Below are 27,588 nucleotides of genomic sequence, written 5' to 3' on the forward strand. Positions count from 1 at the left end.
GCCCCTAATTATTTTTATTTTTAAGTAATCAGTCTAGTGCAGGGCTCAAACTCACACCCGGAGATCAAGAGTCACACGTTCCACTGACTGAGCCAGCCAGGCACCCCTAGACAGTTGTGTTTTTGAAGAAATTTATTTCATCTACATTGTCAAATTTGTTAGAGTTGTTGGCACTGTTCCCTTATTCTTCTCTCAGTGGGATCTGTGGTGGTATCCCTGTTTCATTTTTGTTGTTGGCAGTTTGGGAGTGAAGGGTGGAAAGCACAGATCTAAGCCTGGGGACCGGGGTCCTGGAATTAGCAAGTCTCGTGCTGAAGCCTTTCAGTTCAGCACCTAAATCGGTGCTCGGGCTGGACCTTTGGAGCAGAAGCCCTGTTTGAGGGACAGGAGAGAAAAACGAGGGGGCTGATGTTGGGGGGCTTGGTAATTCCAGGCTGAGTGGGTCCAGGGATGGGAATCGGGTTCAAGTAGTGAAGGCTAGTTGAAGGCGAGCCGATCAGTCTCGGGGTTGCACTAAGCTTAACTTGCACCTGTGCCTCAGATGATTTCTCAAGTGGATTTCATTATAATATTTAAAGGAGAGCTCAGCCAGGGAGCAGTTGAAAATAGCAGACTATTTTAATAGAAATTAGCCTTGGGGCCATTTTCCCTCAACCTGTTTTTGTGACGATTCCAAACAATTGTTCTAAAGGATTAAACAAATATCTTGGATGACTTGCCTAATAATGTTACGTTACTAAAGACTAGGTGTGTTTTACATGCAAAGTTTATATGAAAGTAACTTGTCCTGGCTGTGGTTTAGCTGGGTTTGGAGTTCTCTGTCATCCCTCTTCTCTTTCATGTGTGATAACAGAAAGTGCATTGTCAGCATCATTTCTACTCATTCTTCAGATCATCTATGTCCCTTTTCCTGTTTACTTGATTTTTCTTCCAGTGGTCCATGTCTTTTTCACTTTCTTGAACTTGAGCTGCTTTGGAAAAGCACAAGGTTTTCTGTAGAATGAGCTTGTTTTTTTTAGAAAAATGACATGTGCTCATCTTTGAAACATTGAAGCAATGCAGAAAAGAACAAAGATAGCAAAAAACCAAACTCATGCAGTCACCGTCATGAAATAAACATTGTCTGATGAGGTTCATTCGAGAATATTCCCACCTGTGTGCAAGGAGAAGGCGTGGCTGACAGATCACTTCGGAGTGAAAAATAACACCACACATGCTGGTTTCTATGGTTGCATTTCATACGACCAAACTTAACATAAGAAAAGCCAAAGTGAAGTAAGAGCTTGCTGAACATGGAATAATTATTTCTTCATCACAAAGAAGAATAGTTTCTAAAATCTCCCTGAGGGGCGCCTGGGTGGCTCCGTTTGTTGAGCGTCTGCCTTCGGCTCAGGTCATGATCGCAGGGTCCTGGGATTGAGTCCCTCGTGGTGCTCCCTGCTCAGCGGGGAGTCTGCTTCTCCCTCTCCCACTGTGCTCTCAAATAAATAAACAAAATCTCTAAAAAAATAAAATCTCCCTGAAAGATTAAGAAGATACGTGATGAGAATGTTAGGTTGGAATCGCCCTAACTTCTTTTTTAAATTGCATGTCTCAATCTTAGATGCTCATTGACACGTGACCGTGAAAGAGGAAAAAGTAAATTACATCACACCTCAGGCCGCCACGCCTTTTCCTCCCTCCCAATTCCTGTTAGTGTTTTGGGTCATTTATTTTCTGTCACCGTAATGTCTCCATTGTTTACTCCTCCGTGTTTGCGTGGCTTTGCTGCACCCCGCAATTTCTGTACCACAGTTCCTTCTGTCCTCACTTCTTTATTGTGATTCCTCACATGGCTGAATGTATTTTAACAGCAAGTACTTTTTCCCAGTAGGGGCTCTGAGGTGTCAGATCCCTTACGTTTTTGAAAATTCAATTGTCTTTCTCTCCTCCTGCCTCCCACCATCTTCAAGTTGAAGCTTTTGAGGTCTTAAATTCCAGCTTCTGACCCTGGTATCACATTTTCTCATCTCCTTCTCGCCTCTGGAGAGCCCCCTTTGAGACCTACTGCTGCAGTCTCAATGATTGCTATCTATAACCTGAACTTTTGCAATATTTATTTAAATGGTGTTCATTGACCTGGAGTCACTTTGGTCTTCAGCTGGGTATTCTGTCAAGGACAAAGTCTGGAACGGTTTGTTTGTAAACCAACATTAAACAGAACGGTAGTGAGCTACACCTGCTCTTTTGGAGCTTGCTTTTGTTGGTTCATGTATCTTTTTGGGGGGGGGGTGCGGTGAGGGGCAGAGGGAGCGGGAGACAGGGAGGGAGAGAATCTCCAGCAGGCTCCACGTCCATCTTGGAGCCCGATTCGGGGCTCGATCCCACAACCCTGATATCCCCACCGGAGCCGAAATCAAGAGTCAGACACTTAATCAACTGGCCACCTGGGTGCCCCTGTCGGTTTATATGAAGATGCTTCCATATCAGTACCTAAAGGTCTCTTTTTTCTTAAGGACCATATAATACATAGTCCACTGAATTGGTGTATCCTGATGAATTTAGCCTGACTAAAGTGTATTTAGGTGACTTTTAAATGTTTACTGTTAGTGACAGTGCTACAGTGAATAGCTTTGTATCTGTGGCATCTTCAGTCTGCTTGTAGGATCAATTCCAAGAAAGGAAATTTCTGTGTCAAAGTATATATGGTCATTTTCCTCCTCCCCTTTTTTTTTTTTTAAGTAGGTTCCCCGCCCAATGTGGAGCTTGAACTCCCAGCCCTGAGATTAAGAGTTGCGTGCTCTATTGACCAATACAGCCAGGCACCCCAATATGGTCATTTTATTATGAACTAATACATAGACACAAAAGAGGGTTTCTAATGATGCATAAGGAATAAAGACTTAAAGCAAGCCCTCAGGTACCCAGCACCCAGTTTTAGAAGCAGAGCATTACCAAGGCCTCTGTAGCTCCCCGGGGGCCCCTCTGTACTTCTCTTTCCCTCCCTCCCCTGCAAGTATTCTGCAGTGTTCTGAATTCTGCATTTATTATTCCTCTGCTTTTTGTTACAGGGTTCATGCATATTTATGAAACCAAAACAACATGTAAAGTTTTCTATATTTCTGTACTGGTTATAAATTATGTCCTGTTGTTTGTGTTCCTCTGCAACTTGCTCTTTTTACTCAACAGTGAGGTTTTTCACAAGCATCCATGTTGAAGCTTAAGCTCTAGTTCGTTGATAATCCCTGCTGTGTAGTATTGCCTTGCATGAATCTACCTACCACAGCGTATCTGTTCTCCTGTTCATGGACGTGAAGGTGGTTTCTCGTTTCAGGCTGTTAGATACACGTGAGCATTCTTGCACGCCTCCCCTGGTGCATGCATGCAAGAGTTTCTCTGGAATATTCCAGGGGCCAGATTTGCTAGGCCATATGGTATGCCAGTCTTGAGTTTATTTAGGTAACTTTTTTATTGAAGTATAACATACAAACAGAAGATGCACAAATCAAAATGCAGAGCTCAGTGAAGCTTCTGAGAGTCCCTCTTTAGCCAACTCCCAGTAGAGAAATCGAACTCTTCCCAGCCCCGCAGGAGCCCCCCCTACACCCCTATCACTCACACCCTCCTTCCTTTGCTCTTCTACTCATTCGGCGGGCTTACTGAACTTTATGTAAATGGAATCTACAGTATGTGTTTTTCTGGGCCTGGTTTCTTTGTCGCCATTATGTTTGTGAGCTATGTCCATGTGGTAGTGTGTAGTTTGTGGTTGGTTCTTTCTCATTGCTGTGTAGTGGGCTGTTGTTTTAAAGATTTTTATTTATTTGAGAGAGAGAGAGATAGCGAGAGAGAGTACACGAGTGGGGAGGAGAGGGAGAAGCAGGCTCCCCGCTGAGCAGGGAGCCCGACGCGGGACTCGATCCCAGGACCCGGGATCATGACCTGAGCCGAACGCAGATGCTTAACCAACTGAGGCATCTAGGCGCCCTAGTGGGCTGTTGTTTGAACATAACACTGTTCTACTCTTGGTGGACTTGTGGGCTGTATTTAGCCTTTTTCTATTACAAATAGTGCTCCTTTGAACATTTTTTAAGATTTATTTATTTTGGGGCACCTGGGTGGCTCAGTCGGTTAAGCCTCTGCCTTGGGCTCAGATCATGATCTCAGGGTCCTGGGATTGAGCCCCACGTTGGGCTCCCTGCTCAGCGGGGAGTCTGCTTCTCCCCTTCCCTCTGCCCCTCCTCCCTCCTTGCCCCCCTCCAAAATAAAGAAATATTTTCTTAAAAGATTTTATTTATTTGAGTGAGAGAGAGAAAGAGACCAAGTGGAGGGAGGGGCAGAGGGAGAGAGAATCTCAAGCCGACTCCTCACTGAGCCAGGGGAGCCCTATGGGAGACTCAGTCTCATGACGCTGAGATTACGACCTGAGCTGAAACCAAGAGTCGGATGCTTAACTGACTGAGCCCCCCAGGCACCCCTGAGCATTTCTGATACTTCTGTGGGTGCACATGTTTGAGGGTTCCTCTTGAAAATCTAGCAAAGTTTGAATTGCTGGGCATATAGTATGTATGTCTTCAGCGGTGCAAGATAGTGCCAAATTACTGTGCATTTAAATGTGTATTTTGTCAAATTGTCCTCCGAAGTTCTTCCATTCCTTGAGCCTTCCACCCGGCACATCTTTATGGGAGTAGCTGTCTCCTCCACACCCTCACTCCTACAGTGTTTTATCCCACTTTTCACTTTTGCCCGTTGAACAGGTGAAGAGAGGTATCTTACTGAAAGCGCATGGACACTTAGGCCTGTATTTTATAAGTAAATCTAATTAACACTTGGTTTTCTTTTACAGCCCGAGACCTCAGATCATTGCTCCCTTCCAGAGGATCTAGTGAGTATTTGTGCACATCCTAGACTAGAGCTCGTTGTGCTTTCAGTGATAACAGTACTATACGTCAGCGACAGTAACAGTTTTATGAGTTTCTGTTTGGTTGCTGATCAAAGACTTTTCATCTAACCTGACGTGTGTACGATGAAAATGTTAGCAGTCATGGTATCATGGGTGATGCTCCCCTACCTTAAAGAGAAAGAAATACGGTTATATTGCCCCCCGTTGAAAGGGAGAAATGGATAGCTTGCCTTACGACAAGGATCAGCATTTTATTATCCTTGTTTCTCATGGGTGGCTTTTGTGACCTTATCTCCGTTTGAATCCTTCCAAGAAAAGAACAAGAGGCCCGTAATTTGATGGTCTTGGCCCAGATTCAGCTGCGAGAGAGTGTTCTTGTGTGTTTTGAGCTCAGTGTAGCTGCTCACTCCTGTCTCTGCCCCGTGCGGGGAAGAGAAGCTCATGTCCAGCAGGCTGAGCCGCCTCATGTTTCATTTCTCATGTGGAACTTTGCTACCTGAGCTGGCAGACCCCACGGCTGTTATAGGAAATGATGTTTTGCATTTCTGAGTTTCTAAAATTGCGAGATTCTGAGCTGTTCTGCATTTCCCTAATACAGGGGTGGTAATTTGCAGTTTTTCTTCATGTCTGAAACTCAGGGACTGTGATTGATTTTTAGGCAAAGGGAGAATTGACACCTATGAATTCTACTTGAAATCCATTCTGTTACATAAAGGGGTGTGTGAGATACACACTTTTTTTTTTTTTAAAGATTTTATTTGACAGAGATAGCGAGAGCAGGAACACAAGCAGGGGGAGTGGGAGAGGGAGAAGCAGGCTTCCTGCCGAGCAGGGAGCCCGACGTGGGACTCGATCCCAGGACCCTGGGATCATGACCTGAGCCGAAGGCAAACGCTTTACTGACTGAGCCACCCAGGCGCCCCTAGGGTCACTTTTCAAGCAGGTTCTAAGTTTTGGTGCCTGTATTAGTTTCCTGGGGCTGCTCTAACAAAATATAATAAACTCAGTGTCTTAAAGCAACAGAAGCATGTTGTCTCCTAGTTTCAGAGGCCGTGAGTCTGAAGTGAAGGTGTCCTGAAGGTCTGAGGGAGCGTCAGTCCAGCCTCTTCCAGCCTCTGGTGGTGGCAGCACCCCTTGGCATTCCTCGGCTTGTCAGCGGGTCGCTGCAGGCTCATGTGACTCTCCCCGTCTGTCTCCCCGGCTGTGTCTCTTCTCTTATAAGGACACTGGTCACACGGAGGTTAGGGCTCACTGTAGTGTGACTGATTTGTAAGGACCTCATTTCCAAATAAGGTCACATGCTGAGGTTCTGGGTGGACACGGATTTTAGGGGAACACTACTCAACTCAGTGTAGTGGCTATTTCATTGAATATGCTGATCGACTGACTATATCAAGTACGATTTCTTCCGTGGTATGTGTATTGAAGGTGAGAGGGCGGTTCTTGATGGTGTCTCGACAAAATGACAGCCAGGTGTCCCGGGAATGACGAGTGTGCTGGGAGGACACGCTCAGAACGGCAGGACGGAGTGCAGGTTCATCAGTCTCTGTTGGAGCTGCTCACACTCCCGTGCAGAGGCTGGTGGGAGCACCCTCAAATGTGCTTCCTGGGGAGGAAGGACTGGGAGCAGGTAGCAGGAGAGCAGGGCCTCTGTTGGGTCCTGGAAGCTGAAGAGCTTGGGTTCATGTTCACCTGAGGCATCTCCATTCTGACTCTCTGCGGTCCGTTTGGAGTGTCGGGATCTGAACTCGCAGTTTACTCTCTCCTTGGGGCTGCACCAGCAGGGGCTCCATAGAGGCAGCCCTGGCGTGTTGGGGGTGGAACGGAAACTTCTCTTCTTTTTCGGTACAGCCCAGGCTGGCCCTGGGTAGCCTTGATGACAGATAGCAGACCGACATGCCTTCAGGGCCGGAGCAGGTAAATGAATGTGTGAAGCAGCTGCAAGTCCTTTATAGCAGGTGTCGGGGCTTGTCGTAAACTGAAAAATGCTTGCCCCAGACTTGGACCCCGTGAAAGCCAGGAACAAACAAAATACATCTGCAAACTGGATTCGCCCTCTGGACCTCGAGGCCACAAACCCCTGCTCCATGGCAGGTGGCATCTGCTTGGAGCCCTCAGAACTGACATCAGAGGGTCCCGGAGCTCAGGGTTCTCCTATATCAGATTCTTAGAATTCTTGGAACGTGCGTTCAAGATCATGTTTAGAAAAGGCCGTTGAACATAGGCTTGGCGGGCAGTGTTGCTTTAGAAGCCAAGTAAATTTTATTCTTATTGCAATAGTTAGTCATCATGGGGATGCTTTGATCTGATGACTCCATATGTTAAATCAGCTCTGGAATGTGATCACAAATTTTAAGACCAAAAAGAGCTTTTTTGTTCATTTCTACATTTAGCATCTTATTTCGATAGTTGTAGCGTACTTCTTCCTCCAAAAGTGCTCAGTAGCTTCTAGCAAAAAGGAGTCCTGCTTGACTGCTTCTCAGGAGGACGATTTTTTCTGCCCAGTTTCATGACCTCAAATGAAGGTGGGGGGAGTATGGGTAATAAGTGATTACTGAACAGAAAGAAGTTTCTCATGTCAGGCTGAAGCCTAGACTTGCAATGTAGGGGATTGCACTGGCTTTTACATTATTTGTGATGCTGCTGCTAGGATGGAAGGCTGTACCAGATGCAACTGTGGGATTGATCTGGTGTTGGCGGGGGGTTGGCGTTCCAGGGGGAGGAGGGTGCGGGTGAATGCCCTGAAGCCAACCGCCTGTCCTTGGCTGGGCCCGTGTGTCCATTTCTTGTCTGCCATTGTACCTCTTGGTCTCACTCTCCCCTGTTTCAGAGAGTGTCGGAAGTTTCCAACCACTGGTGGTACTCCATGCTCATCCTCCCTCCTTTGCTGAAAGACAGCGTGGCGGCACCCCTGCTCTCTGCCTACTACCCCGACTGCGTGGGCATGAGTCCCTCCTGCACCAGCACCCACAGTGCAGCTGGCAGCGCCAGCCCTGGGAAGCTGGAGCACTCCAAGGCTGTCCCCTCTGCGCTGGGTGAGAGCTGGTCCTGGCCCTCTCTGCTTTCCTTTCCCCCTCTTTCCCTGGAAATGGGGGGGTGGGGAGCAGAACACAAAAGTTTGCGTGTTTTTTTTTTTTTTTTTTTTTAGCGTGTGCCATATGATCTAAAGCACCTTGTGATTTCTTGGATTGTGTTATGCCGTGGCTCAGCCATGTCATTCGCATATATTGTGCGGTTCATTTCCCGTCCAGAGTGTGGGAAGTCTGTAACACTGGTCTAGGAATTGGGTCTGTGGAGTTTGATGAGTTACTTATTTGAAATTTGGGTGGCTGCATCATTTCATGATAACCCAAAAGTCTGACATGCTAGAAGAAAGTTTTGACCATATGAGCAGCCCTTCTTTTTTTTCTAAGTCTTTTTTGCTTCTAATTATGCCATGGAAAATCTCAGCAGAGTTGATCAACTCTTGAAAAAAATCCAAAACTTCAGCTCAGGCCAGACATGCCATTGACCACTTACTTTAAATGGATCTTTAAAATTCTCCACCAGAGTTCTTGGTGTCCCCCCAAGAATTCTAGACCTTCCCTTGTTCACGCATTAACAAACTTTAGGTTTGATGGTGCAAATAGATTTTGACCTAGAAGCCCTATTTTAAGGGTTTCTTTAATTTTTATTTTTAAAAAATTTTTAAAAAGATTTTATTTGAGAGTGTGAGCAAGCATGGGGGTGGGGTAGAGGGAGAAGCAGGCTCCCCTCTGAGCAGGGAGCCCGGTGCAGGCCTCGATCCCAGGACCCTGAGATCATGACCTGAGCCGAAGGCAGATGCTTAACCGACTGAGCCACCGACGCACCACCCTGTTTTAAAGTTTTTAACTGATAACACTGGGCCCTCTAAAAAGGTGGTTGTGGTCTGAATCAAAGCCAAAGTGATAAGTCCCAGGGTTAATGAAGGTGCCGTGAAACAGGCACGCAAATGCTATTAGTGGGTGTGGACATTTGTGAGGGACGGTTTGTCCATGAACCAAAAACCTAAAAATAGACACCCCATTATTCTAGGAATTTGTCCTAAATAAATTCTCAAAGTAAATTCTCAAAGGTTAATCCGAAGATTTATATGACATTGTTTACAGTAGGGAAATAATTAGATGAAATTTCAGTGCCCAGGAACAGAGGAGTGGTTAAATAATAGGAAAATATTCTGTGTCCATTGAAGTCAGGTTCAGTGACATGGGACAATGGTCTTGAAAAGCAGGTTCGGAAACAGCATGTTTTTCTGGCTTTTAAAAAACAAGTGCCTGATATATTAATAGTCTCTGTGAGTAGAAATAGCACAAAGGATAGACTGTAGCCTTAAATGTTGCCCCACGGCTCGTGGATTACCAGGGGTTAGTGATTGTCACGTACCTCTGTGAACCGATTCATGTTTTAATCAGAAAAATTCCAATGAAGGTTACTTTTAAAATTTATTTCTATGGGGAGTTGGTGTTCACAGAGTTTCAGTCTTACAAGATAACAAGTTCTGGAGATGTGTTGCACAACAACGTGGATATACTTCACCCGTTTCAACACTGCACTTAAACACAGTTAAGGTGTTCGATTTTAGAGCAGGTGTTTAATCCCCGTGGAAACTTTAAAAAAGGGGGTGCCTGGGTGGCTCAGTTGGTTAAGCGACTGCCTTCAGCTCAGGTCATGATCCTGGAGTCCCGGGATCGAGTCTCGCATCAGGCTCCCTGCTCCGCGGGGAATCTGCTTCTCCCTCTGACCCTCCCCCCTCTCATGTGCATGCTCTCTCTCAAATAAATAAAATCTTAAAAAAAAAAAAAAGAAAAACCTTAAAACAAATTTTTTCCATACCGTGGGCATTCAATTGGTGAAGAAAGAGCAGGAGAAATACGCAGTTCACGTGTATTCCATCTAACTGGACAGAGGGAGCGGGAATGTGTCGTGGGACAGACCGTAGCCCTGGCTGAGGCTGCCCTTTCCCGTGTGTGCCCACGTGGTCACTTACCTGGGTGTGGGATGTGTGCGTCTACACGTCTTCTGTCAGTTCCAGGCATGAACCGGTACTTCCAGCCTTTCTACCAGCCCAATGAGTGTGGCAAAGCCCTGTGTGTGCGGCCGGACGTGATGGAGCTGGACGAGCTCTATGAGTTCCCAGAGTATTCGCGAGACCCCACCATGTACCTGGCTCTGCGGAACCTCATCCTTGCGCTGTGGTACACTAACTGCAAAGTAAGTGGAGGGAGGGCCCGCTAATCTGCTGATGCACACGGACCGGGACTGCCGTAGCTGTCGGCGGGGAAGCCTTTAGATCAGCGATTCTCCGCCTTCCCACCGTGGACACTGGGTGGATAGTCATTGTGTGGGGGGCTGTCCGGTGCCCTGTAGGATGTTTTGCGGCATCCCTGTCCTCTACCCACTGGAACTCCCCCCACCCCCTGGTTGTGACAACTCAAGATGTCTCCAGGCATCACCTTCCCGGGCGCTAAGTCTCCCCATCCTGGGAACCCCCACTTCAGATCAAATGTCATCCGAATTTTTGACTCTCTAGTGAGTATAAGGTGCAAAGTTTGGTTCAGAGAGTTCCAATGTGAATGTAGAGAGAAAAAATATAAAACATTAAAGATTGGGTTATAATCCCTTGAGGGCAGGGATTCTTACATTACTATCCTCCAACAGCTGAGACCAGTGCTTTGCTCATACAGCCCCCCCTGGAAGGGGGGGAGGCCAATTAAAGGGAATAGGAGCTTTTTAAATTATTATTATTATCTAAACAAAAGCTTTCCTGACCCTGGTATTTTTCTTTTTTCTTTTTTTTTAAGATTTTATTTATTTGAGAGAGAATGAGAGCATGAGAGTGGGGAGGGTCAGAGGGAGAAGCAGACTCCCCGCCGAGCAGGGAGCCCGATGCGGGACTTGATCCTGGGACTCCAGGATCATGACCTGAGCCGAAGGCAGTCGCTTAACCAACTGAGCCAGGCGCCCCGTGACCCTAGTATTTTTCTGATTTATTAATTTCTTCTGCAATTATTTGAGTGATTGCTGGATGCAGAACATTTGGCAAGACTGCCAAAGTAATCTTGATTCAAGAAAGATATTCCGGATCCACCTTGGTGTTTCACTGGATGAGAATCCAGTGTGAGATGGCCTGATTAGGTTTATGGCTGTTAATGCAATTTATACGAATTCTGTGAGTGGGTTGGACAAGGCAGAATTGTTCATTTCCTCCCCAGCAGGCTTGAGGTAGGTGCTCAATAAACATTTGCTAACTTAACAAAATTGTGGTCAGAATTTCCTGTAAATAAGTTGTAAAGATACACTTTTCAGAAACAGCCTTGGATTCATTTTTCTTCACATTTCTTTTCGTTCGACTTTGAAAATTGATTTATACTGGTGAAGAACCTAACAGAAAATAATCCTGAACCTGGTCAGCTTGGATCTATTTTAATAAAATAGTATGATTTATGTTTAATACTCTAGTGGAAAAGCACATATTTGTGAAAGAATCAAAGATTTTGAAATTATTTTCTTTTTAAAATTCATGACTACAAATAAGTTTTTTTTACCTTTTGCACCAACCCAAGCCGATGTTATTTCTTGAATATGGTTGACCCTTGAACGATGTGGGGGTTAGTGGCATTGACACCCCCCCAACCCAGTCAAAAATCCGCATATAACTTTTGGCTCCCCCCAAAACTTAACTACGGATATGTTGACTCGAAGCCTTACCAATCTTGTAAACCGTTGATTGACACATATTTTCTGTGTTGCATCTGTATTACATACTGTATTCTTAGGATAAAGTAAGCTACAGAAAATATTAAGTACTGCACTGTGCTTATCAAAAATGCCCATCTGTGAGTGGACCCACACAGTTCAACCCTGTGTCATTCATGGTTCTACTGTAAGTCCTCTTCCTGCCTTGGTGAGGTTCTTTCGGAGCTGGGGGCTTGGTGACAAGTAGAGGATGAGCCAGAGGTTGGGACTCCCACTCTTGAGGCTGTTCTAACTTCACGACAGTGGGTCAAGGCTATGTCAGTCTTGTATCTTTGAAACGTTCCAAGGCCTTGCCAATGCTGGGGCGCAAAGGGAAAGAGAGTGTCTTTTTTTTTTTTTTTTTAAACACATGCCTAAATCTGTCTCCTCACATCTTATCAGTGATGAGAATCCAGCTTTTCCTGCTGCTGGTTCAAGTGGCGGTGTGGGCTTTTGCTGTGGCCTTTAGCGTGTGGTGTATTGAGTCAGGAATGCGTTTGCGACTTGGTCAGCCCACACTTCCCATAGCTGTCCTTCTTGGGGAGGAGAAGATGAACTGATGAAATACAAATTGCTGTCTCTTCCTTTGGTCCCTTTTTTTTTCTTCACCAGGCAACCCCCCCGACCCCCCTTTGATCCTACTAGGTCTTAGTGACACAGGATGGACTTGAGTACCCTGAGTGGGTTTTTGTTTTGTTTGGTTGGTTTTTTATTGTGGTGAAAACACAACATAAAATTTACCATTTTTACCATTATAAAAGGTACAGTTTAATGGCATCAAGTAAATAGACAGTGTTGTATAATCATCCTCACATCTCGTTCTAGAACTTTTCATTACCCCAGGAGGAAACCCCACAGCCATTAAGCAGTGACTCCCCATTCCTTCCTCCCCCCAGCTTCTGGCAACCACTAATCTACTTCCTGTCTCTATAGATTTGCCCATTGCGGGTTGTTCATATAAATGGAATCCTACAGTATGTGACCTTTCGTAAGTAGCTTCTTCACGTAGCATCATGTTTGCAGGATGCCCTCATGTTGTAGTGTGGATCAGTACCTCATTTCTTTTTATGGCCAAGTAATGGTCCTCGTATGGATCTACCCCATTTGGTTTATCTGTTCATCCGTTAATGGACACTTGGATACTTCCCACCTTTTGGCAATCTGAGTATAGTACTGCTATGAATTTTGTATGAGCCTACGTTTTTAGTTCTTTTCAGTGGTTACCCAGGAGTGGGCTTGCTGGGTCACAGAGGAATTCTGTTTAATTTTTTGAGGAGCCCAGAGTTATGTGTGTTTGTTTTGTCTTAACAGTCTGGTTTTGTTTCCACACACAGGAAGCTCTTACCCCTCAGAAATGTATTCCTCACATCATTGTCCGGGGTCTCGTGCGTATCCGGTGTGTTCAGGAAGTAGAGAGGATACTTTATTTTATGACGAGGAAAGGTCTCATCAACACGGGAGTTCTTGGCGTCGGCACCGACCAGCATCTTCTTCCTAAAGATTACCACAACGTAGGTGACTTTTGCTCTCGCAGTAACACCACTGCCATCATGATAAATGCTAGTATGTGACATCAGTGTTGGGGGATCCTCGTTAATAATACTAGTGACAGACACGGTATTGCCACACAAGTTACAAAGCAAGACTTGTGTAGAATATGTGCTTCTCTGGGGAAGAGAGTATCAGGCACCGGTTTCCTAGACTGTGGAAAAGAGGGGATTACTTACGTGCAACCTTATTCTTTAGGAAAGTACCTTTCTATGAACATCAAAGAAATGTAGATGTACTAAGTGAACTAACGTGGCTTGGCAGTTAGTACCTTCTTAGAACAACTAAAACAATATATTGCTTTCATTTCTCTAATTGGATCCTTCTTTTTCAAAAAAAATTTTATTTTATTTTTTTAAGAAATCAGTCATCATCATCGGGGCTGGTCCAGCAGGATTAGCAGCTGCTAGGCAATTGCATAACTTTGGAATTAAGGTAAGATTTTTGGGGACATGAAGTTGACAAGAGATGGTTAACTGTGCCTTTGGTCCAAATTTTCTAAGATTTAGAAACCAGTTTCTGATTTTAGTGGAGAATGTGAAACACACTGTATCTTTATATCTTTTAAAATCTTTCTAATTGATCCTAGAAAAGTTAAAACATTTGAAATTGGTTTGATAAAAGAAAGGTGGGGGGAATAGCAGTTCTCAGCAGCTTTAGGAGAGGATTTTAGGCTCCTAATGAGCAAATCAGAAGAGAGTATGTGCAGAAACTAAGGCAGAAATTCTCCACGGGGTGTTATCGACCCCATAGAGGGCACATTGGGAAAAAGTCCTTGTTTTTGTAATAGTTTGAAACAACCAAATAGTAGCTTGGAAATTCACCGTTTCTTGTATTAAAGTTTCTGAAACACCCAGTTAAATTTTCTTATGCAAATCAAAGGTATCCTTTATTTATTTATTTTTTTTGAGTAAGCTCTGTGCCCAATGTGGAGCTTGAACCCATAACCCCGAGATCAGCAGTTGCACGCTCTACTGACTGAATCAGCCAGGTGCCCCTCAAAGGCACACTTTGAGTCTTACTCTGGAAAACAGTCTGCTTTTGGAAGCAAGATTGAACTGGTTAATCCATGGTTCAGACAGAATTACATGACTTTTAAAGGGCTGTACATATTTGAGGTAGCCTGCTTCTCCAAGGTAGGGTAGTTTTTAGCTAGTGTGTGGCCTTAGTCCAGTTGTTCAACATTAGCCCAAATAGAGACAAAAAATTATCGTGCAATTCAGAATCTCATTTCCATTAGATTCATTCGAATTAACCATCCCTCGATGGTTGTGACTTTTAGGTCTGACACATGTCTCCTTTTTAAAAACTAATATTTTTTCAAGGACTTTGGTTTTCAGTTAAACCAAACGTGAAGATCAATTTGGTAGAACTGAATTAGTCTTACCACTTTTCTCGTCTGGTTGAAAGAAATGACAACTTTTTCACAATGTCTTCTCTGCTGGAGGAGTTTCAGAGATGAGAAAAGTTTTCAGTAGCTATATCTAAGAGAAGTTTTCCTCAGTTGATTGGAAGATGTAAATCTTGGATTACATTATTTTGCTCACAAAACCAAAGAACCTGAGTTGGATTTATGGGAAGTGTGTTTATATTTCAGAATATTTTCTGAGTGGTATTAAGCTAGGACGTGTTTTAATTGATCACTTTTTTATTCCACCATTAGATATTAAGGGCCGAGATCTCTTGTTTTTGTTTGGGAAACTCACAGATGATATTGCAGGGGAGGTTATCAATATCCAAAATCTAGGGGGCTATCTTTAATGTCCTGCTTTCCTCTTACACTAAAACAAAACTAGACACAGATGGGTCTGTGTTAATCTGAATGAAGTCAGAGAAAAGAGGGTGGGGAGGGTTAGAACCTCAGGTTGTAACCTACCTTGTCAGAGAAAATGAGGAATAAGAATATTCAGAGGACCCCTCCCATTCTCCCTTCTCTCTCGCCAGGTGATGAGAGAGACCCCACAGAGACCACTGATCCTTCTTAATGTTAGGAAAGAGATTCCCTGGAGTAACCAAGATGGTTGACTTGGGGAACCTCCTTGAGCAAATTGAAGGAGTGCTGTTAGGGATCCGGAAGTGAAATGGCAGAGTAGGACTCACATTTTCCCTGGGTTACTGCAACCCAGGGAAGTATGGCTGTTGTAGTCGGAGCTGTCCAGCAGCAGCTCCTCGTGCTGTCCGAAATTTGGGGGAGGTAAAGCTGTTTGCGTGTGGGGCCAACCTGCTTAGGCCACACCCACCAAGTCATACTTGGATAGTATGATCGACATACGATGTTATTTTTAACAGTAGTCTTTTTTTTTTTTTTAAGATTTTTATTTATTTGACAGAGACACAGTGAGAGAGGGAACACAAGCAAGGGGAGTGACGGAGGGAGAAGCAGGCTCCCCGCCGAGCAGGGAGCCCAATGTGGGGCTCAATCCCAGGACCCTGGGATCATGACCTGAGCCGAAGGCAGACGCTTAACGACTGAGCCACCCAGGCGCCCTATTTTTTTTTAATTTTTTTATTGTTATGTTAATCGCCATGTATTACATCATTAGTTTTTGATGCAGGTGCCCTATTTTTAACAGTAGTCTTATCTTAGGGAAGTTAAGTCCTATTTGCAATGCTGAAGGCATTTTGCTCCATCCAGAGACATTTTATAGGACAAACTCACCTCTTTAGTTTCTTATAGTGCTTTTTTAATTTATGGAATAGTATTAAGTAAACGCTTTCAGAGTATGTTTCATGTGGTGGTTCATCATATCTTATCATTATGGGATTGGAGAGGAGACAGTGTGAGGGATTTCTCCAGCAGACCACTCACTCACTTCTTGCTGAAAAGCTGGATGGTTTGTTTTAACATCTACGTTGGCTTCTGTTCACACTGCCTTCTTTTTAAAGTTTTTTTCTCAAGTGATATAATTAACCAAATATGGAATTTATTTAACTGTGTGTCATTCTGTTTAATATGGTTTTTCTATCCTATTTAGCTTCCCTGATTGCTTGTCTTTTTAGGTAACTGTCCTGGAAGCCAAAGACCGAATTGGAGGCCGAGTATGGGATGATAAATCTTTTAAAGGTGTCACAGTGGGAAGAGGAGCCCAGATTGTCAATGGCTGTATCAACAACCCAGTAGCACTAATGTGTGAACAAGTGGGTTTCTTTAAGATTTGTGTTGTAGATAATCAGAAGAAAAAATGGTCTCATTTTGCTTGTGTGTAGTATTAATAATGCTTCTAGATGATATAGAACCACCCCCAAATGATTTCTTGCCCCCTCATCCCCTCTGAAAAGTCAACAAAAATAGTTACAGTTCTTCCTTTCGGAGAAGGTAGAACTGTAGCGTGCATAAAAGATTTTTTTCTAAGATCTTTAATTATATTTGTGTCTTATTTGCCGGCCACTCGATTAGCTCATCACTGTATGGTTGCCAGATGGAGCAAATAAAAATACAGAATGCCTAGCTAAATTTGACTTTTGGATAAATAAGTACTTTGTTTAGGATAATTATGTCCCAAATATTACATGGGATATTTTGCATGCAATATTTGGGACATACTTATGCTAAAAAAACAAAAACAACAACAGATAACCCAAACCCAAACTACTCATTGTTTATCTGAAAGTCAGATTTACCTAGGCATCCTGTCTCTTATCGGGCAACCCTCTGTAATTTCTTTGAAGACCTGGTAGGCCTAGGGTTTTTTCCTGAAGTGTTTATTGACGGTAAATTCAACATCACCTTCCATGAGTGTCTGTGTGGTTGCGTGCTCATTTATGGGAGAGTCCACAGCGGGGCTGGAATGTCAGAGCAAGGAGAGGCAGTGCTCAGCCGTAGCTTCAGAAGCATTAATTATTATGGCCCGAAAAGCTGTAGAGTGCATGGCATGGACGCTGTTGCTGTCACCTCACCTTCTCCTGTAATAAGGTCTCGCAGATTTCATGCTCTTTTTTTCCTCACTGCCTCACTTTGCTGCCCTTCCCTAGGAAGCATATTTAGCTTTCTCTTCGAGAGCTGCTAGACCGTTTTCTCCATGAGAGCTCTGTCTAATTTCAGCTTAGAACCTGTAAGTATTTTTTCCAGGGCAAATTTTCACCTTCTTATTCTTATTATTTTGAAGCTTGGCATCAGCATGCATAAATTTGGAGAGAGATGTGACTTAATTCAGGAAGGTGGACGAATAACTGACCCCACTATTGACAAGCGCATGGATTTTCATTTTAATGCTCTCTTGGATGTTGTCTCTGAGTGGAGAAAGGATAAGACTCAGCTCCAAGATGTTCCTTTAGGAGGTATGGGAGAATGGTGTTCTGAATGTTCCATTGGAGTCTCCTTGTAACCCTAGCTCATTAGCACTAGCAGCATCCGCCTGTGCGGTTGGATGTCTGCAATGGGAGGAGTCCTATGAAGGGGCACCTGGCTGGCTCAGTTGGTGGAGCTTGTGACTCTTCATATCGGGGTCATGAGCTCAGGCTCCACGATGGGCGTAGAGCGTATGTTAACACGCACGCACGCACGCACTCCTGTGAGCATTCCTTTTGGACTGATGAGTCCTCCGGACTGTTCTGCTCTGCGGAGAACTTCCTGAAGGACCTTTAGAGGCTTGTGTGAGTGAACACACTCAGATCTTACTTTGCATAAAATAGCTGATGTTTAAAATAATTATTTAAATGTTTAATTTTCAGTTTCCCAGAGGAGCCTCCTTTAAGGAAATGTGTTCTAGGCCCTGTGTGAAGAGTCCCTACATGATGTCCATTCTAGATAAAAAGACTTTCTGTATGCCAGGATTTCCTTTCCTTTTTGGGGGACAATAGCTTGAGATTTTTTTTTTCCAGTATGTTTAAGAATGCAAGAATGTGTATTGCAATTGGAACATTTTAATTCAAAATCGTTAGGCTTTGGTACTAAACGGACCAAAATGTACTCAGTTAATTGTACTCCTTGGAAAACTTGACTGTACATAACCACTCATTTCCACGAGGGTGCCATTGGAGATTTGACGGTACTGCTTCTTGAGTTGAGGTTTGTTTAACCTACAATTCTTATGTCCTGGATGTATCACTCATAGTTCTTGGCGGCCTGTCGGGGTTTCGGGGTTTCTTCAAGTATGGTCATTTGAACTCTGTTCACAGGATGTTAATTTGCTTCAACGATGTGTTTCCTCGTAAGGGTTCATAAAGGTCTGCATCCTGGTGCATGCCCCCTCATTGTTTAGGGTAAAGGTCTCAGTAGCAAGCACTGTCCTTTCTCTTTCCCCTCCCCTTGCGTTCCTGCTTGAGACCCATCCCCTCCAGTTGCCCTTATTCGTAAGTGTTCACCTACAGACTCTCACAGAACATTTTCAGAAATGGGGATGTACAGGGATCATTTAATCAAATGTAAGTCATGTCCAGACCCAGGGGCAATTGTTGAATTTTTTGGAGTTGGGGAAAGTTACTAGGCTGACTTGGGGAATGTGCTCAGATTTGGGGTAGTGTTGTGCCTGTGGGTGGTAATCGTTGGATGGGGGTCTTCACCCTTTCTTCAGGGCCAGCAGGTAAAAAAGCTAATAATGTTGCTTTGTCTTGGCCAATTACTTAAGAAAAGTTATCAAAGGAGGGTCTGCAACACCGACTGTGCAAGTTGTTGTTTTTTCTAATATTTTTTTGGAAAAGCTTTAATAATGGTGCACACATGTCTGCATAAAGAAGGTCTCAGTTCTCTCCTGCCTGGTAGTATCTGAGCTGTGTGAGATTCTACCTCATTTAGCGCTTAGCTGAGAACACCCAAAGAGAAATACTAAGAAGCTAGAGTTAATTTCACAGAGCATATGTACTAAAGCTTTTAAATATAATTTACATAAAAATCACATTAAGTCTTCTCTCAATCTCTTTATACTTAATTTTATATACAGTTCTAGCAATCTTGGTTCCTCCCAAATCTCCTCAAAACCTAAAGGAAAATAGAAACCCCGTAGCAGGAGGCAGGAACGGGACTGCAGGATGGTAATGAAGGTAGCACAAAGGCCCTGTGGTCTGGGGGCCGAAGCCCAGCACAGATCCAGAGGCACTGTGGCCATCCCTGTATTACGATGTAGCATAAGAACGGAAAATTTTAATGAGAGTGTGGAGTTGTCAAAAAAAATTTTTTTTCCTTAACTCACTTTCAGTTCCGTTTCTAGTTAAGCAAGTACACAGACTTGATAGAAGCTTTGAGTCTGCAGCGTACATGTGGGCTGGTGGTCATCACGGTAGAAGGTTACGAAGAAGCACTCTGTGCTAAGAGGCTTACAGTTTGTCAGACATGAGCCTCCCCCCCCACCCCCTCCCCCGAAAAGGGAATCTAAGACCAGAGTTGGAATGATGATACCACAGGGCTGTGTGTCTGTGTAGCTGAACGTTCCAGTTGCATGGGATGGATGAAGGTTGGGGTTGGCAGCAAGCAGCATTCCCAAGGCGTGTGTTGGCCAGCTGATGCTGGGCTGGAAGGGGGCTGGGCCGGGGGGCCGGCGGGCGGCCAGTGAGGTGAGTGGTGGCAGCAGGCCTCCCACGGTTGGAATGACCAGGAAGAGACTCAGCGGCCCGCTCAGCAGAGCGTGTGAGTGGGCAGGTAGTAGGGGCTATCTTTAGAAAGGCTGATGATGTGCTAGCTTGGTCTGGCTGTGGGTTTTGGAATTTTTTACACAGGCAGTAGAAAACCAGTAATTAAAAGGTATCGAGGCAGAAGGCTGAGGTGACGAAAGCCTGTGATGGATTATTCTTGTTTCGGGGAGAATATAGCCAGAAGTCTATTGTAGGTCTCTTGAGTTGAGGTGAGATGTTCTAAGAACTTGACCTTAGGTGGTCCCAGTAGGACCAGAAAGGGAAGAGGAATTTTCTCTGGGGGTACAGCCGGTACTCACCCCACCCCCACCCCCACCCTGAGCGAAAAAAGAAAGTTTTTCAGCTAGGCAGAAACGAAACATGGTTGAAGCTGTAGAGCCTACATACTTTGTTTCCAGTTAAGATAAGCTTTTCCTTCCTGAGTGAAACCAACCTTATCAAGATGTCCTTCCCCCCCACCTCCCGACCCCAGGTTTACTTGGGAAAGGACTTCAGAAGTTTGGGGGTTTGTGGGTCACAGGAGGTGCAGAGCGACAAGGATTTCGGAACTAACATGACCTCTGTTTTCTCTGCTTTGCTCCCTTCCCGTTGCAGAAAAGATAGAGGAGATCTACAAAGCTTTCATCAAGGAGTCTGGTATCCATTTCAGTGAACTTGAGGAGCAGGTGCTTCATTTCCACCTCAGCAACCTGGAGTATGCCTGCGGCAGCAACCTCCATCAGGTGTGCGCGTGCTGGGGGGTGTGCGTGCGTGCGTGTGTGTCCGCACTCAACCCAGACTGGTTTGGGTAAACAGGAAATACTAGTTCTGCTGTTGGGAAGTTCAAAAATCATGACTTCTGAGCATAGTCACCCCACCGTGGTTTAGACTTTGTGTTTTGTTTTTAAAGTAAGAGAAACCATCCTTCAGAGAGTGTGTCTAAAGTAAGCGCAGGTGGGCAGGCCTCGGGCTGGATCGGTGAGGGGCCCAGAGCCTGGTGCGCTTGCTGCCCTCCTTCCCCTGTGCTCTCTGCTCCCCCCCCCCCCCCCCCCGGAGGCCCTGCAGGCCTTTCTGTGGAGCCCTGCGTGGTCTGAGAACCCTGCTCTCCAGACACCAAAATAGAGGAGCCTTGCAGTTGTGGTCTGTGCATCTTGCTGAAATAAATTTAAACTTGCCTCACTCCTATAACCACTGTGGTCTTGATACTTGGATCTTCTATATTTTGAATTGAGGCTCCATGGATGACCCCGACTTACTGTCCTCTCTCTGTTTTCATTTTTTTTTTTAAGATTTTATTTATTTGTCAGAGAGAGAGAGAGGGAGAGACAGAAGGCAGAGGGAGGAGTAGGCTCCCTGTTTGAGCAGGGAGCCTGATGCAGGGCTCAGTCCCAGGACCCCAGGACCATGACCTGAGCCGAAGGCAGACGCCCAACCGGCTGAGCCACCGAGGCATCCATCCCTTCACTCGATTCTTCATTGCCACTGGAGTAACTGTTTTCCAAAATCATGCGGGGTTTCAGCCTCTGTAGAGATGCCATGTTGAAGACGAACAGTTGGCATGTTTAACGATGGAGTTGTTCAAATGCAGTTTTATTCATAGAGTTTTCCTTTTCCAGGATTGTTATCACATACTCTACCTTGTGTCTCTATCAAGGAGTGGGACCCATGCCCAAATCATGTCTACCTTTTGTTTTAAAATAAGCTCTCCTGGAGAGGCTGGCTGGCTTAGTCGGTAGAGCATGCCACTCTCGACCTTGGGGTCGTGAGTTCAAGTCCCATGTTGGGGCTAGAGTTTACTTAAAAAAAGAATAATAAAGTAAGCTTCCCTACACATTATTGTTTCCCAGGTGTCTGCTCGCTCCTGGGACCACAACGAATTCTTTGCCCAGTTTGCTGGTGACCATACTCTGCTAATGCCTGGCTACTCCGTAATCCTTGAAAAACTAGCAGAAGGCCTAGATATTCGGCTCGAGTCTCCAGTGAGTATCGACAGCGGCAGGGAGGGGTGGGCGGCTTTGGATTGGCCTTGTGTTTGGAGGATACGAAGCGTGGGGTACGTGGATTACACAGGAGACAGGTGTTTGTGACCTTGTCTGTTAGGTAGCCCTGCTATTTGGAGGCAACAGTGGTGACTAATGTGTGCAGGAGTCTCATGACCTCCCCGACACAGTGCATTTATGTTCACTCTAAAATTTTTCCTTCGCATCTTTGTCCCGATGCGTTTGTACTGTGCATTGCCCTAATCACAGAGGCTGTAATTTACGTGTTTATTTTGCTTTAGATAAACGAGCATAAAGATTTTCCATATTCTGACAAAGTGTTTATAAATTTTAATGACTGGGTGATAGTTCCCTGAAGTAAGCTGTAAATGTCATTTAGATCCTGAATGCCAGAGATGATTCTTTGGAGTCTTGGAGATAGAAATTCACATGATAGACTTGGAGAGGATCCTGGATCTTATGGCTCCATCCCTCGTGGTTTTCATGATTGTTTTTCTTGAGCAGGTACAGAGCATTGATTATTCTGGAGATGAAGTGCAGGTTACCATCACGGATGGGACAGGGTGTACAGCACAAAAGGTAGGTGATAGAATTTCACGAGGTGCTGCCAGGGGTCTGTGGGTCTGGGAAAACCGTGTTTTCCACCAAAATGTTTGCCTTTGGCAATCTGCCTGGAGCCTTGTTTGGGTCCTGAAGAGTTCCCTATCTGTACTCAGTTATGTGTGGATCTGCAAATCTGATTTAATTGATCTAACACTGTGTAGATTCATGGTAGGTGGAATTCTGAAAAGTGTTTCTTTAAAGTGCGTTCTATGGTACATCAGTCCTGAGAGTTGAATAAGAAAAATCCTTTGGCCAAATAAGTTTGAAAAGTGTTGTATACTGCAGTCTACTTTTTGGGTTAAATATGAATGTGTTAAAGGCTCTGAGAAGTTGTGCATTACAAAAGTTATTTTGTTTAATTCAGTACTTTCCAAGTTGGCAGTGGGTTTTTTTTTTTTTTTTTTTTAGTTTGTTTTGACATGGAATCATTTTTCAATTCAAGACAGCTCTGTGTTTTCATTTTGAAACTGGCAGAAGTACTTTTATATTATTGGAATTTTTTGTAAACAACTTCAGTAGGTGGACAGTGGCCACAGTGTTATACTATGTGACATCACACGGAGATTTCTATGGTGTTGGAGAGCAAAGGTGCTTCCTTGCGGCGGAGGAGGATTAATAAGCCCCGTAAATTTATTTCAGTTTATTTATGTCTGAAATGAGGACCACAATGTGTAACTGAGAGACTATCACTGGTTCCTAGATTAGCTGTATTCTGCACTTTCCAGTTATATCCAAGTACTCTACAGTCCATGATACTCATACAGAAGTAAAGGATCGCATGTCAAATGAAGAGACGGGGTCTAATGTATAAGCCCACGGGGCAGGTCCTATTACTCCTGCCATTGACTCTCGGAGTTAGGAGTGGTAGGATCTAGTCTTTGGACTGGTAGTGCTTCTCAGTCCTGGCTCAGGTTAGAATCACCCAGGAGGGGCTTACAAAGGAAGGCTGCAGAACCCCACCCCGCAGAGACTCTCAGTGAATTGTGCTGGTCATGTTTGTAACACTTCCCCAGGTGAGTCCAGCATGTGGCCAGGCCAGCGACAATGTCCTTATCTGTGAGCCGCAAAGTGAGAATCAGGCTAATATCTAAGGCTCCTCTTAGTGGTAAAAATTTTTTTAAATACCTCTTTTTAAAATTGCAAGTCAGCTGATGGCTCAACCACTGGGATTTCGTGACTCTGCCTCTTGTGGCCTCTGCCGCATCACCCTCTGCCTGACCCTAACGAGGCAACTTTGCCTTTCTTTCTTTGAATCCGGCTCTCCAGGGGTATTAGGGCAGAGCTGTGTTTCAGAGTCTGCTCCGAAACATTTAAAGGAAGTCTTTTGATGGTAGTCTGCACACATCACACGGTTTGAATTGGAAGTTTCCAAACCAACTTATAAGTGGAAGATTACCACCCCAACCTGATACACCGATAAACATTTGACGAACTGTGGTGTGGTCTCTAGGCTGCTTGCACGGAGATCTGTTGGGAGTCCCTGGCCTGTGTATGTTTATCTCTTTCGCCTGTTTGTTTACCTTCGCTCATGTGCTCTTGAAAGCTTTTTTGATGTTAAGAGTATATCTAGATCTGGGACGCCTGGGTGGCTCAGTCGGTTAAGTGTCTGCCTTCGGCTCAGGTCACGATCTCAGGGTCCTGGGATGGAGCCCTGTCAGGCTCCCTGATCAGCAGGAAGTCTGCTTCTCTCTCTGCCCCTCCCCCTGCTTGTGTGCATGCTCTCTGACAAATCTTAAAAAAGATTTAGATCTTATTTCCTTGGAAGTTCTTACGCATCCAAGAGAATAATTGTTTTTTTTTTTTTTTAATTTATTTGAGAGAGAAACAGAGTGAAAGAGAGCACAAGAGCAGGGTGAGGGGCAGAGGGAGACGCTGGCTCCCTGCTGAGCAGGGAGCCTGACACGGGACCTGATCTCAGGACCCTGAGACCATGACCTGAGCTGAAGGCAGATGCTTAACCGACTGAGCCACCCGGGCGCCCCCCCACCTTTTTTTTTTTTTTGATTGCATGATGATGACACAGAAAATGCTTTATACTTTCTAAAAGTTCCCTGTGGCAGAAAATGGTGACACAGTCACAGGAGGAACTCTGGCCTTCCTGGGATCCTGGAGTTGGGGTTTAAGCCAAACACACTAAATCTTTGATAGGGCTCTGGTAGCTAGGGTGCTTGACACTCGGTTCCATCGCACACTCCTGTGTGCACGCGCGCACACACACACACACACACACACACACACACACACACACACACACTCCCCAGACTCCTAGCAGCTGAGGTTCTAGATATGAAAGGTGCAGCCACTCATCTACGCTAGCATGAGACTTGGAAGGTGTGGTGTGGCGTTTGCTTCACTTCTGGCAAGCGTGACGGCCAGGGTGTCGGGCTCTTCTGCAACAGGGCCACTGGAGGCCCCAGGGTCCACTCACCATGTGAGTCCCGAGTGGGGCATGAAGAACCCATTTTGCTGGTGCAGCTTGTTCTGTAAGCAACATGATTCTGGAGCTGGCAGCAGGACTGATGGCTTCTGGCTGTGGTTGTGGTAATGTGGTTCTGGCGCCAGAAATTTCCTGATTGTATGGAGAGACAGCAGCTCTTTGATGGCCGGGTTTTGTGATGGGACTTGGAGAGTCATGCTTGAAGGCTCCGTTCCCACCTCTTACTTCAGTTCTCTTAAATGATTTTGCGAGCCATTGGAGAGACCCTACAATAAATTGTTTTCTCCTTAAAATTTTCTTGTGGTTCTTTGTGATAATACTCCATACTGTTTTTGATGTGCTTTACCATTTCTGAAACATATTGATGTATATTGTATATCGTAAGAGTTTTCGTTTTAAGCATTACCTCAGTTCTTCGAGGTTAGTAGGGCAGGGACTGGCCACACATTAGGTAGTGTCGGTAATGAAACACAAATGTAGTTCTCCTGACTCCATATTTAGGGCCATTTCCTCTTACAGTACTGCTTTTCAGGATAGGGATCTATTGACTCTTTACCCAGGGTTATTCTAAACCATCAAGACCTTTCTGTGAGTTCTTCCATGTGGATGTCACTTCTGCTCAGCCAGGCACCCTTGTGCAGTGAACAACCTGCCCGATGGTACATGATAGCCCTTGTTCTTCCCAATATAACATGGGACGTTGACAGTCTCATGATTGGCAGTAGAGAGGAATGTCCTTTGTGTGTTGAGATTTTCCTGGAAATGAATCCACTGAGTAGATGTGGTGTTAGGTTCAGTTGCTTTTGTGTGTTCACTGTTCATTTTTTCTCACAGGTATTAGTCACTGTCCCCCTGGCCTTACTGCAGAAGGGGGCCATTCACTTTAACCCACCGCTGTCAGACAAGAAGATGAAGGCTATCAACAGCTTAGGCGCAGGCATCATTGAAAAGGTGACTGTGTTACTCAAGCCTCAGAACTAAAGAGATTAAAGTCAGATGACTGGAGTTCCCTAGCTTCTGGTATTGGGAAGGAGTGGATAAATTTTTTTTAAAGATTATTTGAGAGAGAGAATGAGAGAGAGAGAGAGCACATGAGAGGGGGGAGGGTCAGAGGGAGAAGCAGACTCCCCGCCGAACAGGGAGCCCGATGCGGAACTTGATCCCGGGACTCCAGGATCATGACCTGAGCCAAAGGCAGTTGCTTAACCAACTGAGCCACCCAGGTGCCCCAGTAATTTTTTAATTCAAATAAAATTCGAAGATTTTCTTTTCATTTGAATAATCGTTCATGAAGAATACAAAAGGACTTTATCAAAACGAGAGGAGGAGAGCTGGCCGAGGTCTGAATTTTGACCTTAGGAAAATGAGTCTTGTTATTCAGAATTTGAACTTGGCATATAAATATGTAAATAAGGTAGTTCTTTTTTTTTTTTTTTGGCTGCTTTCTATGCCTGCCTTTCATTAATTGGTCCCAGTGAGGAGAGAGTTTTACTTCCTCTGCCTTTAAAATCTTCTCTAGCAGAACGTGTCAGTGCTACAGGGGATCCTGGCAGCCCTCAGGGTGGCTAGAATTGATCTTAGGGACATTTGCTTCAAGACCAGGTCTCAGGGATGCTTTGCATCTTCAGATCAGCCTTATCCGGTTGTCGGTGGGTCCCATCATCATTGGTGGGAGTACGGGACTGAACAGCACAAAAAGCCAGATGCTCACAAGAGAACAAACGAGACAAGTACATGGAAAGGGAGCATTTAGGTTTTTGTTTTTGTGCATAGCTCTTTAGTTAAAGACTATAGGGTGCTTCTTAGAGTTTGCCGTACTTCTGATTCCAGAAACGCCTAACCATCTTTCTCTTGCTCACTTTCCAGATTGCCTTGCAATTTCCTTATCGATTTTGGGACAGTAAAGTTCAAGGGGCTGACTTTTTCGGTCACGTACCTCCTAGTGCCAGCAAGCGGGGGCTTTTTGCTGTGTTCTATGACATGGATCCCCAGGTAAAGTCGCTAGTGAAATGTGGTTTGAATTTCCCTTCCTACAGTTTAGAATTCGGTCAAGCTCGGGAACTGATGGGCGTGGTGGATGCTCTAGACCTATGTTGATATGCTTGAGGATACTTGGATGTTTTCCTACAGGAAAGGAGCCCCAGCATCTGCCATATTTTCTTCAAGTGTTCATGTCGCTCCCCGGGAAGTGGATTAGTGTTTCAGGCTGGTGGGGCGGTCTCTCGGGCAGAGTCCACACAACACAGTAATGAGCAGTACCTGAACAGCACTCCCAGGGTCCTCCTGTGAGCTCCGAAGGGCGAGATGTGATTGGCCCGGAGGAGGGCGGGCTCGGCGTTGGCCCGTGTGGCCAGAGGGGGCGGCGGGTGGGGGACTTGAAATGTACTATTGATGTCCTGCAGAAGAATCACCCTGGTTGTTCCCTTTTCTTCTTCCTTCCAAGAAACTGCACCTTAAAAGGTTTCTCTTGGGAGCCACTGGCAAAATTTCTTTACCGTTTGAGAAGGATTTTTCCCGATTTTATTTGCAGATGTTCCTTCTCCGTCTTCTGTTTTTTCTAGAACAAGTTCTTATAAGGGAAAAGCCAAGAGCAACCCTGAATTTGATATTTACCCTTCCTTCTGAGCTTTCCAGCCGCGAACAACAAAATGTATAGATGCATAATGAGTTTTGTCAGGGAAACGGACTGGGGATGGAAAGGAGGAGGAGATAAGGAGGTTTGTGAGCACGGGGTCCTTCCCGATTTGGAGCCGTGCGTCTAGGGACCGCTGTCCTGAAAGCAGAGAGTGTAACCTGCCCATGCCTCCTCCTGCGTCTGC

At 45.0% G+C, this 27,588-nt stretch overlaps 1 protein-coding gene across 6 annotated transcripts in view; it reads left to right on the top strand.

The window, feature by feature from the left end:
* KDM1B (lysine demethylase 1B) overlaps positions 1-27,588 on the top strand; it is a 55,265-nt gene that overhangs the window by 19,782 nt on the left and 7,895 nt on the right. For 3 of the 6 annotated variants that reach the window (XM_025890910.2, XM_025890911.2, XM_025890912.2), the window contains 12 exons: positions 4,823-4,861; positions 7,710-7,914; positions 9,927-10,111; positions 12,970-13,146; positions 13,544-13,618; positions 16,184-16,321; positions 17,290-17,461; positions 20,345-20,472; positions 21,577-21,708; positions 22,234-22,308; positions 25,604-25,720; positions 26,636-26,761. In XM_025890910.2, coding sequence (XP_025746695.1) covers positions 4,823-4,861; positions 7,710-7,914; positions 9,927-10,111; positions 12,970-13,146; positions 13,544-13,618; positions 16,184-16,321; positions 17,290-17,461; positions 20,345-20,472; positions 21,577-21,708; positions 22,234-22,308; positions 25,604-25,720; positions 26,636-26,761 — 1,569 coding nt within the window. Of the gene's footprint in view, positions 1-4,822; positions 4,862-7,709; positions 7,915-9,926; positions 10,112-12,969; positions 13,147-13,543; positions 13,619-16,183; positions 16,322-17,289; positions 17,462-20,344; positions 20,473-21,576; positions 21,709-22,233; positions 22,309-25,603; positions 25,721-26,635; positions 26,762-26,899; positions 27,585-27,588 lie in introns of those variants that run through there. The other 3 variants (XR_012373840.1, XM_073877613.1, XM_073877614.1) reach the window with 3 other exon arrangements.

The sequence above is a fragment of the Callorhinus ursinus genome, unplaced genomic scaffold (genome assembly GCF_003265705.2).
Source record: "Callorhinus ursinus isolate GAN/ISIS: 27379988/994484 unplaced genomic scaffold, GSC_fseal_2.0 scaffold26, whole genome shotgun sequence".
NCBI lineage: Eukaryota > Metazoa > Chordata > Mammalia > Carnivora > Otariidae > Callorhinus > Callorhinus ursinus.